The sequence below is a fragment of the Cherax quadricarinatus genome, chromosome 62 (assembly GCF_038502225.1).
Source record: "Cherax quadricarinatus isolate ZL_2023a chromosome 62, ASM3850222v1, whole genome shotgun sequence".
NCBI classification, from domain to species: Eukaryota; Metazoa; Arthropoda; class Malacostraca; order Decapoda; family Parastacidae; genus Cherax; species Cherax quadricarinatus.
Window position 1 is genome coordinate 23,411,587 of NC_091353.1, and position 14,245 is coordinate 23,425,831.

Genomic DNA, 14,245 nt, shown 5'->3' on the forward strand with positions numbered 1-14,245 from the left:
AATCCAGACAAAGTGCTATACTCTGCTTGAAGATGTGAGTAAATGTGATGACACAGTCTTGTGGCTCTCTCTGAGACAGAGAGCTAGATGGACAGACAGGGAGCTTGACAGACAGACAAATAGACAGACAGAAATGTTTGTGTACCAGCAAAAACAAAGGGAGGCGATGGTCATGTAATATTACCCTCCTTTAAGCTCATCAAAGTCAGCTCTTATCAGATGTTATCTCCCCTTATCTTGTCACTGTCATGGGGTGGACTTTTTTTTTCTTGCTTCAAGGGAACAATATTATTACATCTTCTTCTTCCTCCTCCTCCTCCTCTTCTCCTCCTCCTCCTCCTCCTCCTCCTCTTCCTTCCCTCCTCCTCCTCCTCCTCCTCCTCTTCCTCCCCTCCTCCCCCTCCTCCTCCTCCATTGCTTTTGGTCTCAAACTCCTCCAAATCATGAAATTGATCTTCACTGACACTTCCATCTGTGTTAGAGCATCACTTGGGAAGAGAAGAGTCCCAGATTTGCTGGGGAATCACATATTTCTTACCACTAGACATGCTGAAAAATGACAACTGAAATGGCATTCCCACAATGCACCACTGGCTCCCTGATTTTTTTTATATGGTGCACACTGACCATGGAGACCCATTCTCTCACATGTGGGCCTAGCAGCTTTCTCCTGCTTGATTTGAAGCTGCTAGAATTTATGCGTATAAATACGTCAGAAACATTGGCTCGTAAGACGTATTTATACGTCGGAAACAGTCAAAGGGTTAAAAGATGCCAATTTCCAAATGGGGTCCAGAATAAACAAAACAGACATTCCTGGGACTAAAATAACATATCCTTTGTTCATTAGTCATGTCCCCAGGCCTCTCTTACATCTCCTTTGCTTTCCACTTTGAATTTTTATTCTCACAAAAAATAGAAGATTTACTGTTATGCAGACTACTGCATCTGTGTAGAAATGGTATAAATAATATCAGCACACTTGTGAAAGAATATTACACTCACCAGTTGACATGTATTGGACACATAGCATGATTTGTTTACTTTTGAACTTTGGCAAAAATCGAACATTTCTGCTACTTTGAGCTCAATTTCAAGGTACTTTTCTTTGTGAAACCAATCAAAATCATCTCTATTTCTGTCATGTCTTCCATTCTATAAAATGAGACCAGGAAAACTATAATACAACCATAAATACACTGCAAAGTTGCTGTTTTAAACCAAAAACACGGTCATTTTTTTTTTGTCATTATGTACTGTGTGCTGCAGGATTTTTTTTATACTGCGCACACTGACCACAGACGCATCCTTTCATATGTAGGCCTACCAGCTTTCTCTCTCTACATTTGAAGGCGCTAGAATTTATGAGTACTAGTATGGCACCAACCCTGGCGTGCAAGCCGTACTAGTACGGCACCAACCCTGAAAGGGTTAAGGGTCTACACATAATGAAGTTAAGTTTAGGGGTTTAATGATGAATTGAGAATAAAAAATATCTACCTTAACAATAATATGAAAAATGAAAGCTTAGATAATGTTCAAGATTTTATTCAGGCAAGAATATGATTTAGAGTTAATACACTAAATCAAAGTTCCCAATACGGTGAAGGTAAAGTGCATTATAAAAATAACATACTATTCCAATTAACAAAAAAGGTTTTGAAACTCAGGTAAAATCCAATGACATATGAGCACTGACAACACCTCAGTCTTAGGTCCTGGGCCAGTGAGTGTGACTGGTCACAGAACTGTTACTACCTTAGAAGCCTCGCCTTCAGACCAATTTTCTGGTCAACCAAGCTAGTGTTGCTAGCGGTATACAAGTTTCCCTCTGCTAACATACTGCTGCATAAGCACATGTTAACACCGGTTTACTTGTCAATATTTACCACTAGGTTACTTCAGATCCAGTTAACACAGCCAATTAAATTCACATGCATGTCCACACACAAAATAAATAATGCATTTGTAAATGCTTGTTTACACCATTACAAGAAAAATCAACATTAAATCATAGTGAAGAATGGCATTCTGCATAAAATATATACTTAAGTAATGAAAAATATTTCTAAATACATTGTATCAAAAAGTAAGCAAGAATAACATTAAACAATGTGATCATGATGGTTTGGACACTGACTCTTAGGGATGTTAAAAGAGGAAATAGTTATAGTGTGTGTTCAGTTACTGGCAGACACACCTGTGTGTCTAAGAGATCCAAGGAGGATGATAGTACCCTGGCTGCCCTCAATAATGAGTGGAGAACATAGTTTGGGCCACAGGTCCACAGAGAGCATTCTGTTTGGTGTATTCATACAGTTTAAATTTACCACGCTTTGTGATGGCCTGAAGCTCTGTGTCCTTTTCTACTGTGTCTTGGTAAAGGTAAAACAGGTACCTGTGGACCCCAGTACCTGCTGGTGGCGTGGGAGGAGCATAGTCTGTGGGAGAGACCAGTCATTGTTACAATATTTGGATAATCATTTTGAAGTTACAAGCCAGTAAAGTTTGATCAAAGGAAAGGGTGAAGAACTAATTCCTTGGATCAAGAGCCCTTTACCATTGGAAGGAGCACAGAGTGATCACTTCATATATTTTGGTTTGACTTGGATCATTTACAAGGTCACACTAACAGCAAAGAGAGGAGCCAGTATATATAGGCCAGCAGGCAGAGATGGAACAAGAGATGTGGGAAGAGTAGTGATGGTAGTGGTAAGGCAGGTAGTGGAAGTAGAAGTAGTAGTGGTAGTACAAAGCAAGGAGAGTGGTAGGTGGGACAAGAATGCAAAAGGGGAGTGTGAAGGGAGGCAAAAGTGAAGGTAGGATCCAAAGTTAGCAGGAAAGAAAGTAGTAGTAGTGGGATCAGTCAAATGCCAAGAAAGAGGAGCACTGCAGGAGAGCTAAGAGCCCACAAGGGGTAAGACCAAAAACATGGGGGAAGGGAAGGACAGAATACCCAAGGCAGAAGAAAGGAAACCTAAACCAAGAAAAAGGAAAAATAGTAAAGAAGAGGAAGAGAGAGGAGAAAAAAGAATCAGGTTAAGTCACATGTGTTCTGAAGTTTGGAGCATTTGACAATGAAATGGGAAAGGAAGGCATGTAGAGACAAAGAGAAGACAGCAGTTAACAACTTTATAGCAGCTATGAATACCATCGATTGGCAAAATGAGCTCGAAACATATACAGATATGAATGAATGTATAAATAATTTTCTAAAAATAGCCCAATGCCTCTATAACAGACATTGCCCCAGAAAAACTAAACAGACCACAGCAAAGAGACTGAATAATCCCTGGCTAACACCAAGCATCCTCAAATCCATTAATACAAAGCACAAATATGAAAAGCAGTATAGAATGGGTCAAATAACTAGAGAACAGTCGAAAAGTTACTCGTCAGCACTTACCAGCCTGATAAGAAGGTCAAAAAAATGGTATTATGAAAATAGATTACATAACATCAAAGGTGATATGAAAAAAACCTGGAAAACACTATCTGAAATTCTTGGAACTAAAAAGTTATCCAAAAACAAAACAATCAAACTAACAAAATCAGATGAACCCCTACTCACTCCAACCAAAACAGCGAACAGACTTAATGTTTTCTTCTCCACCATAGGAAAAAATCCAGCAAACAAAATACCAAGCACGAACACCCGCCCATCAGACTACCTCATAGGTACCTACCCAAATACGCTATTCCAAGCTCCAACCAACCCCATTGAAGTTACGCTCATCATAAACACCCTTAAAAACAAGGCAGGAGACATAAACAACTTGCCTGTTTTTATGTACAAAAAAGCTTCTCCTAAGTATTGTCACCAATTATTGCAACGCTCTTTAACAAATCCATTGAATCATCTACCTTCCCAACAATTCTTAAAATAGTGAGGGTCACTCCGATCCATAAAGGAGGTGACCAAGCTGATTTGAATAACTATAGACCAATATCTAACTTACCACTGCTCTCTAAAATCTTTGAAAAATTAATTCATAGACGGATCTATTCCTACCTCGTTTCACACAACATATTAAACCCTTGTCAGTTTGGATTCAGAAATAATAAAAGCATGAATGATGCTATCATACACATGCTAGAACAAATATATACCACACTTGAAAAGAAAGAAGTCCTGCTGGGCATTTTCATTGATTTACGTAAAGCTTTCGATACAGTCGACCATGAACTGCTGTACTCCAAATTAATGCACCATGATATCAGAGGCCACTCCCTCAACTACCTAAAATCATACCTTAGTAACAGAACTCAATATGTGTATGCAAATGACGCAAACTCTTCCACCCAACCAATCACAGTAGGAGTCCCACAATGAAGTGTCCTTGGACCACTCCTCTTTCTCATCTACATCAATGATCTACCGAATGCATCACAGCTACTCAAACCCATATTATTTGCAGATGACACTACATATGTCTTTTCCCACCCAAACACAGTCATACTAGCAAACACAATCAATGCTTAATTACAGAAAATATCTGCCTGGATGATGACTAACAAACTTACCCTGAACACTGATAAAACCTATTTCATTCAGTTTGGAAACAAAGCTGCAAATGATCCAATTAACATAACGCTAAATGGATCATCAGTCACAAGACTCACGGAAGAAAATTTCTAGGTATCCACCCTGACAATAGCCTTAAGTTCCAGACACACATACAACAAATCACCAAGACTGTAGGCATACTATAAAAGATAAGGTACTACATTCCACAATCAGCTCTCCTGGCACTGTACCATTCACTCATATACCCTTATCTTACATATGGAATTTGTGCATGGGGATCAACAACATCCAATCACCTAAAACCCCTAATAACCCAGCAAAAGGCAGCAGTAAGACTGATAACAAATTCCCACTCCCGCCAGGACACTCCACCAATTTTCAAAAGTCTGAATCTGCTCACCATCAAGAACATCCATACTTATACATGTGCCTACTACATACACAGAACAATACACGCAAATATAAACCCTCCACTCAAACTTTTCCTCACCAACCTAAACAGGACACATGACCACAACACAAGACACAGATCTCTTTTTGATATACCTCGTGTCCATATCGCACTGTGTAAAAACTCTATGCACATAAAGGGCCCCAAAATATGGAATTCATTACCAGAAGATATTAAAGTAACCCAGTCTGAAAATCAATTTAAGACTCTTCTCAAAAGCCACTTAATCACCCTAGACTAAATGCTAAATACTCAGTACTCACTTACTCACCTATGTACTCCCACATCATAACTGAAACAATCACATTGAACCTTTTATCCATTGTTGACAGGAATATAATTGAATCTTTGTTTTCACAAAAAGCATTTTCGAATATAAATATATTTTTGTCTCATACAAATTTTGATTCATTTATAATTAATATTCTGCTGTACAACTATGAAATAATTACTATCCTACTGTACAACTATGATATACTCCTTAGTATTAAGTAAACTTTAAGCCAATAATGTTAAGTTGGCCCATAATGTCTAGGCATAAAAGAGGCTCTCTTTGCATTGCAACACACTATTGTAAATACAAAATGTCAATGTACTGTTTGCAAAGACATAAAATAAATAAATAAATAAATAAATAAATAAGATTCATACAAGAAAAGTGTACAGTGGACCCTCAGTTAATGACATTAATCCGTTCCAGAGAGCTTGTCTTCAACCGATTCTGTCGTTATCCGAATTAATTTTCCCCACAAGAAATAATGGAAATCCAATTAATCCGTTCCAGACACCCAAAAGTATTAAACAAAATCATTTTTTTCATGAAATATACATTTCTCTACACAGAAAACAATGAGACATGCAGAAAAAACAATATTAAAATGACACTTACCTTTATTGAAGACTTATTAATGAGTGATGAGATGGGAGGAGGGGAGAGGATGGAGGTGTACTGTTGTTTGGAAGGGGAATCCCCTTCCATAGAGACTTCAGGTACCAAGTCCTTTTCCAGAGTTAACTCCCTTCTTTGTTTTTTAATGCCACTAGCACCAGCTTGAGAGTCACTGCACACCTGTGGCACTAAATATCTGTCCAGAGAGCTCTGTTTCTGGCATCTCTTTAAAATTTCCCTAAAATGAGACACAACACTGTCATTGTAGATGTTGCAAGCACGGCCTGCAACAGCTGTGTCAGGGTGATGTTCATCCATAAATGTTTGCACATAAGAAAGCAGGAATACTGCAGCAGGCCTGTTGGCCCATATTAGGCAGGTCCTTCACAAACCATCCCACTAACAGAATCGTATTTGCCCAACCCAATTTTCAATGCTTCCCAAGCAATAAGCTTAGATAATTCTCTTCACTCAAGTGCAAGTCCCACTCAAACCAAATCATGTGTGTGGGGAGGTACCCTGGCTGGTATGTGGGGGAAGTGCCCTGGCTGGTGTGTGGCAAAGTACCCTGGCTGGTGTGTGGGGAAGTACCCTGGCTGGTATGTGGGAAAGTACCCTGGCTGGTATGTGGGGAAGTACCCTGGCTGGTGTACCACCATCACTACCACCACCACTTTCGTATCTTTCTACCAACTTTTTCTTGAATTCTATAGTATTTCTCACCCTCTTTACCAAAGGGCTGGCACTAGAAGATTTCTTTTGGCCCATGGTGGCTTATTTAGCAATTACAAGTACTAAAAACAATGGAATAATACAAAATGTATCGCATGTACACGTGGAATCGTCCTCATTGGCTTGTAAACAATGGTACGCTGGCCGGGCCGCTCACGCCATGCGGACACATTCAGGACGAATGACTTTAACCGAGTTCTTTGTCATTAACTAAGCCAATATTTTGATGCAAAAACGTGTCGCTATCTGATTTTTAGGTTATCCGATGACGTCATTAACTGAGGGTCCACTGTATAAGGGATGATTCAACAAGATGGTGACTGTGAAAGTTAGAAGTAGGGTAGACAATTTTAACAGATAACCAGTCAATAGGATGACTGTGATCTCTAACATGACAGTAAAGAGCATTATTGGTGTCAGCAAGCCTAACATTACTTTTGTGCTTCTTGAGTCTGTCAGAAAGAGAACGGTCAGTTTCTCCAAAGTACTGAAAAGGACAAGAGGAGCATGAAATAGAGTATGTATAGCAAGAGCATCTATAGAGGGATGAGAGGCACGAACTAGATTACTGTGAAGGGTGTTCATTTGATGAAAAGTAATTTTGATGTCTAAGGAAAGGAGTGTGTGTTAGGATTAGAAAGATTGGAAATATAGAGAAGGCAGAGAACTGGAGATTTCACAGGAGAAGAAGGTCCATTTAGCATGTGAGAAAGCAGAGTTTATGGAATGGGAAGGGTAGCCAACACAAGAGAATGAACTGAGGGTCACAAATGCAGAGGTCACGAAGAGGGAGAGAAATAAGAACACTTTTCTTAACAGAGGGAGCAAGGTAAAAAAAAAAGTAGTGAATGTACATGTCACTGTGCAAAGGCTTGCAATACATGGAAAAAGCCAAGCCTGTATCTGAGTGGTGGACATGTACATCAATAATGATAATAATAATACAGGTTGGCCATCACAAACCTGGCATCAATGGGACCTGTAGGGTGCTGGATTAGAGATTTTGCTGGATTACAGAGTGGTTAGGTTCAAATACACTTAACCCAATGGTGATATTTACGAATCGGTGATTTCACCCACTTTACATCCTATTGTTGGCCCATTCCATTGTTCCAGCCTACCAAACTCATAGCTATTTTGCTAGTATTCCTTCTATTCTGTTGATTGAGTACAACAAACCGTCCATTCACCTATTTCAACTACCCAATAAAGTGGTCAGAAATCACTAATTTGGCCAATTTCACACAAATTTCATTATTATTATTATCAAAAAGAAGAGCTAAGCCACAAGGGCTATACAGCGCTGCAGGGTAGGGAAGGAAGCGAGGGTATTGGATGGCAGAAGGGAGGAGGGATGATCAGTAGGTTACAGAAAACAGCAGGGCAGGGGATAGTATGGGGGTAGAGGGTAGCAAGAGATTGAAGTAGAAAGGGCTGAAGGTATCAGAATTTGTGAAGTCAGTCAGTTGTTGTCAAAAAGTCAATGAGAGAGTCCGGATGAAAGGTGGGTCCATCAGCGAGAAGGGAAGGTAAAGAGAGAGCAGCGGAGCGAAGACGACGATGGAGGTAAATTCTGCGTGCTCGTTGATAAAGTGGGCAGTCCAACAGAATGTGGCTGACTGATAATGGAGCTTGGCAATTCTCACAGAGAGGAGCAGGGCGTCTCTCCATGAGATATCCATGAGTAAAACGAGTATGGCCAATGCGAAGATGGGAGAGAGTAGTCTCCCAACCTCGACACTGGTGATAAGAAGATAGCCAGTAACCTATACTTGGTTTAATAGATTGAAGTTTGTTGCTGAGCATAGTAGACCAACGGTGTTGCCAATGGGTGTGAAGGTGGGAAGATATTGCAGCAAAATAGTCCATAAATGGAATACCTCTATATGAAACTGGTAGGTCAAGTACTGCTGACCGCGCAGCAGTGTCTGCCTGTTCATTGCCCTGTACGTCAACATGACCAGGGACCCAACAAAAAACAATATCTTTATGCTTGGTAAAGATGCGGCGTAGCCAAAGTTGGATACGGAGGACTAAGGGGTGAGGTGTATCAAATTTCTGTATAGCCTGTAAAGCACTAAGGGAGTCTGAGACAACCACAAATGATGACACAGGCATAGATGCAATACGGATAAGTGCTGCAAGGATGGCATACAATTCAGCAGTAAAAATACTAGCCGAAGATAGTAAATGCCCTCGTACGACGCTGTCCGGAAACACTGCTGCGAATCCTACGCCATCAGAAGACTAAGAGCCATCTGTGTACAGAGCAATGGCATGAGAATGAGTTTGAAAGTGGTCAAGAAAAAGAGAGCGGGAAGTGACCGTAGACAGTTGGGCTTTCGAGCAAGGGAGAGAGAAAGAACAGACTCGAACAGCTGGAACTTCCCAGGGGGGTAGGGAAAAGTGAGATGCTACATGAACATAGAAAGGTGGTAATTGAAGAGAAGACAAGAGCAAATGAAGTTGAAGAGAGAAGGGACGGAGTAAACAGGGACGGCGAACAAATAAAGAATGTCTACTAATATCAGTGACCATTCTATAAATGGAAGGATTGCGAAGATCATGAGAGCGTACATAGTAGCGAAGGCAATGGGCATCACGGCGATCGGATAAGGATGGAACGTTCGCTTCTGCATAGAGGCTCTCGACAGGGGAAGAGCGAAAAGCACCAAGGCATAAACGTAATCCTTGGTGATGAATGGGGTTAAGGCTAGAGAGAGTAGTAGGAGATGCCGCTGAATAGATCTGGTCACCATAATCACGTTTCGATAAAATAAGGGTGGAATGTAGGCGAAGGAGGGTTCGACTATCAGCTCCCCATGAAAGATGAGCAAGGGTTTTAAGAAGGTTCAGCCGGCTGTGACAAGTTGCCTTCAGAGAGGTAATGTGAGGTTTCCAGGATAACCTACGATCAAAGAGGAGGCCCAGAAACCTGACTATCACGTTCAGGGATACTGGAGCCATAGAAGTACAAAGGATGATCGGAGATGACAGAGCGTCTAGTGAAAGTAATTTGGTGGGTTTTAGTGCTGGAAAATTTAAACCCACGTGTGGTGGCCCAATTGGAAACACGGTCGACTGCATGCTGGAGAGAAACTGTAATGAGGTGACAGTCAGCGCCTGCACAGGCAATAGCGAAGTCATCAACATAGAGTGATGACCAAATATTTGATGGAAGACTAGAGGCCAAATCATTAATAGCAAGGAGAAAATGTGTTGTGCTCAGAACACATCCCTGGGGGACACCTTCAGCTTGGATAAAGTCCGGGGAGAGCACATTATTAACCTGAACACGGAAATGCCTGTCAGTTAAAAAGTTCTTAAGGAGGGATGGTAGATTGCCTCGAAGGCCAAAGGAGTGGGCTTGGGCTAAAATATTATACCTCCAAGTTGTGTCACATGCCTTCTCAAGGTCAAAAAATATGGCAATAACTGAGTGGTTATTCGCAAAGGCATTACGAACATACGCATCCAAGCGTAGTAAGGGGTCTATGGTAGAACGTCCCTTACGAAAGCCATATTGACGTGTGGAGAGACTGTTGTGTGTCTCTAAATACCACACTAAACGTCTATTTACTAGGTGTCCCATCACTTTGCAAACTGCACTGGTAAGAGCAATGGGACGATAGTGGGAGGTTTCATGTCCTGTAGTGCCTGGTTTGCGGAAAGGGAGAACAATGGCGGATTTCCGCAGCTATGGAAGAACTCCTTGTGACCAAATACGATTGTAAAGGCGTAATAGGACCGCAAGGGCTGACTGATGTAAATGTTGTAGCATACGAATATGAATGTTGTCGGGCCCAGCTACCGATGATCGGCAAGCTGAGAGTGTTGCCTCCAGTTCTTGAAGTGTAAAAGGCACATTATACTGTTCTTCTCTGAGAGAAGAAAAGTCCAAGGGTGCTAACTCTCTGACAGACTTTGAGGAAAGAAATGAGGGGCATAGATGGAGTCCCTGAGAAATACGGACCAGATGATTGCCAATTTCATTGGCAACATCTAGTGGGTTTGCTATATCAACACCGGCGACCCGCAGAACAGGAGCCGGGTCAAGAGAATATTTACCACTCAGTTTTCGTACTTTTTTCCAGACTGCACTCATAGAGGAAGCAAAGGTGATGGTGGAGACATAATCTCGCCAGCAAGTGCGTTTAGCGTCACGGATGACATGGTGAGCGATCGCACGCTTCTGCTTAAAATCAAGAAGTCTCTCTGTGGTTCTATTGTACCAGTACCTGCCCCATGCAGCGCGTTTCAAACGTACTGCACGAGCACAAGCAGGAGACCACCAAGGCATGCATTTCTGAGAATGCCTGCCCGAAGTTTGGGGTATAGAATGAGAAGCTGCGGTTAAAACGGAGGACGAGAAGAGGTGTAAAAGCTCATCGATGGAGGACGAAGAAGGAACCTCTCTAAAAACAGTTAGGTGTGAGTAAAGGTTCCAATTTGCCTGATCAAATTGCCAGCGTGGGATGCGAAGAGGTGGTGAATGAATATGAAGGGGAAGTAAGAATGATTGGAAAATGATCGCTGTCATGTAAGTCCGGGAGAACAGACCAAGTGAAGTCTAATGCGGCGGAGGAAGAGCAGACTGAGAGATCGATGCAAGAGAGTGTGAGAGTCCGAGGATCAAAATGGGTGTCAGTACCTGTATTTAAAACATGGAGGGGGTGGGTGGCAAGAAAAGCCTCTAACTGAATGCCACAGGAATCACAGTGAGACCCCCCAGAGGAAATGGTGGGCATTAAAATCACCAAGTAACAGAATCGGTGGCGGTAATGACGAAACAAGAAAGGCAATATTCGGAATAGATAATGCCCGAGAAGGAGAGAGATATAAAGAACAGAGTGTATACCACCTATGCAAGTGGATACGGGCTGCTGTGTAATGCAGCGAAGTACGAACAAATAGCTGATGGTACGGAATATCAGTGCGTAGAAGAAGGGCACTTTCATTAAAGGTCCCATCAGGAAAAGGATCTGAAGAATACAATAAATTATAGCCTGAGATGGGAGAGATAACAGCAGAGTGTAATTTTGGTTCCTGTAAGCAAACACCAACAGGGAAAAACTGGGAGAGTAACATCTGAAGCTCACCCTGATTACCCCTGAGGCCGCGTATATTCCACTGTAAATAGGCCATGATTGGCAATGATAAAGATACCTGAAATCCTCAGGTAAGGGTTCCTATGGACTAGAGGGGTTAGAAAAGTCCACATGCGGAGGCAGTGGAAAACGTTCAAGCAGTGAAGGAACGGTGCGCTGTGAAGAAAGGAGTTGTGCAGATGGAGCAGAGGAGAGAGAAGGAGCGGAGGGTGGATCAGTGTCCATTGATGGTTTGGTCTCTGCAATATATTCAGAGATTGCTTCAAGTGTTTCAGAATTCAGAGACGTCGTATGGGAGACAATATTGGAAATGGTAGGGGGAGGATGAGTAAAGATTGGAACTGTATTGGACTCTACCAAGGTAGAGGGGGGGGGGCGAAAGGGTGGAGGGAACTGGAGAAGCGTGGAAGGGGACAGAAGAGCCAGAAACCTGGGAGGTGGCAGAAGAAGAAACTTGGGAGGGAACAGGGGAGGAAGGTACAGTACGAGGAGGAGGGTGAACCTCTACACTTGTAACAGAGCCAGTGAGAGGGGGAGAACCAGGTACAGAGACAGGGAAGGTAAAATGAGGAGATGGAAGATGGGTAGGAGGTGTTAACGGACCTCTTTTTGACTTTTGAGAAGTAGAGGGATGATTGGGAGGAGGTGTCATATGAGATCTCGTCGCCAATGAGGCTTGTGAGAGAGAACACGAAGAAGCGAGATCAGACTGAGGCGTTGAAGTAGGGACGTCTCAGCCGAGGACAGCAAAAGAATTAGATACACAAGTGACTATGGGAGAGGTAACCACAGAGGTGGGTGCAGAAGATGGGATACCAGAAGTGGGGGGACGTTTTGAAACACGGGAATAAGAAACACGAGGTGGTCTCCCTTGGAGGCGGAGATGAGAAACTGCCATGGCATAAGGGAGACCTTCTGCCTCTTTGAGGTAACGGATTTCCCGCTCGTTTAAGTAGACTTGACAACGGCGAGAGTACGAAGGGTGAGCCTCATGACAATTAAGGCAAGAGGGAGGTCGATTGCAAGACGTATTAGAATGGTCATCGGCACCACAGACTGGGCATTCGGCGATAGATCTGCAATATTTCGCTGGATGGCCAAATCGCCAGCAATTTCTACACTGTTGCGGTGTAGGGATCACCTTTCGAACTTGTAACCGATGTCCTGCTACATAAACTGAGGATGGGAGTTCACGGCTGTCAAAAGTTAAACGAGCCACATTGCTAGGGTATTGTCTCCGCCCGCGGGCAGGAAGAACGTAAGTGTCTACCTTGAGGATTGGGAGATCTTGGAGTTCCAGCTGTTCAAGAATGTCAGTGCCACATATCTGGAAATTTTGTTGAACTATGGTATGGGGCAGAATGACGGTACCACTACAAGAACTGAGGGAATGATGTTTTTCAATAGTGACAGGAACAGTATCGATATGGGAAAGACGAGAAAGCTCATGAGCCTGGGTAGCATTCTGTACGGTGATGATGCGCGTACCGCTCTTAAGAGCATGAAAAGAAATATCTTTACCAACATGGCGTAGGAGTGCCTTGCCAATACTGTGGTCAGAAAGATAGGCAGTAGAGGAAGTCGGTCGTAAAGTGAAGAATTTAGTCCATTGTGCAGTCTGAAACTGAGCGTGGAAAGGTAATGAACGACGTGTTGATCTTTTCTGAGAAGAACGAGAAGGTGGAGAAGTATCATCAGCAGGTAACTGTCGTTGACGTTTAGGCGTGGGACCAGAGTTGGTCTGACGTGGGACGGGTCGGCGATTCGAAAATTGCCGCACCATAGAGGGAGAGGCCGGAAGCATAGTCAGAGGAGAGCGAAGGTCAGATAAATCGAAGGAGTCAGTCGAGGCCTCAGTACCTGAAGCAGGCGAGGAAACAGCACCGGCAAGAGGTACAGAGGCATGAGGAGTGTCCGAAGAGTGGTCCAAAGACGAGGCGGGGTCAGAATGGGGTGCGGTATCAAGAAGGGGCCCGGGGGTAGCAGGTTCATGGACTAGGGCTGCCATGGTTAGGTTACTTCTTTCTTTTTGTTTTTAAGAAAAAAAAAGAAAGAAAAGAAAAAAAAAAAAAAAGAAAAAAAGGGGGGACCGGGGAGGGATAGTTCCTAGGAGGAATGAATGGGCCAGAAATCTCCCTCCACGCCCAAGAGGACCTCAGCACCGCAAGTAGCGCAGATGCAGCATGGAACCCGTGCCATACCCTACCCATCATGCCAGTAAACCGGCAATCCGGAATAGCAACCTCACATCTGCCGAGCTACCTCAGTGGACAAAAGAGAGGGCGGCCGGAAATCCGCCACAAAGCATACCTCCTTCGGCCACCACCCCTGGAATCCGAAAGGTGGCTTCCAGAGATACACCCGTCGCCCGAGAGACACCCAAAGCCACCCTCCGGGATACCGGAGAGGGATCGGGACATCCCCAGGCAATCCAGATTCCACGGCAAACTACACCACCGCCAAGAACCTCAACGGAATGGGATGGACCCCGGTACCCTTTCCCCTACCTAGGAACTAGCGTGCCTGTGGAAAAAAAA

The 14,245-nt window shown here is 43.1% G+C and overlaps 1 protein-coding gene across 1 annotated transcript in view; it reads right to left on the reverse strand.

The window, feature by feature from the left end:
* Window positions 1-1,532: 1,532 nt before the first annotated feature.
* LOC128687221 (protein D2) overlaps window positions 1,533-14,245 on the reverse strand; it is a 215,972-nt gene continuing 203,259 nt past the window's right edge. Inside the window, exon 6 of the mRNA XM_070098501.1 lies at window positions 1,533-2,441. Within this exon, the coding sequence (XP_069954602.1) occupies window positions 2,248-2,441 (194 nt within the window). The 3' untranslated portion in view covers window positions 1,533-2,247. The remainder of the gene's footprint in view (window positions 2,442-14,245) is intronic.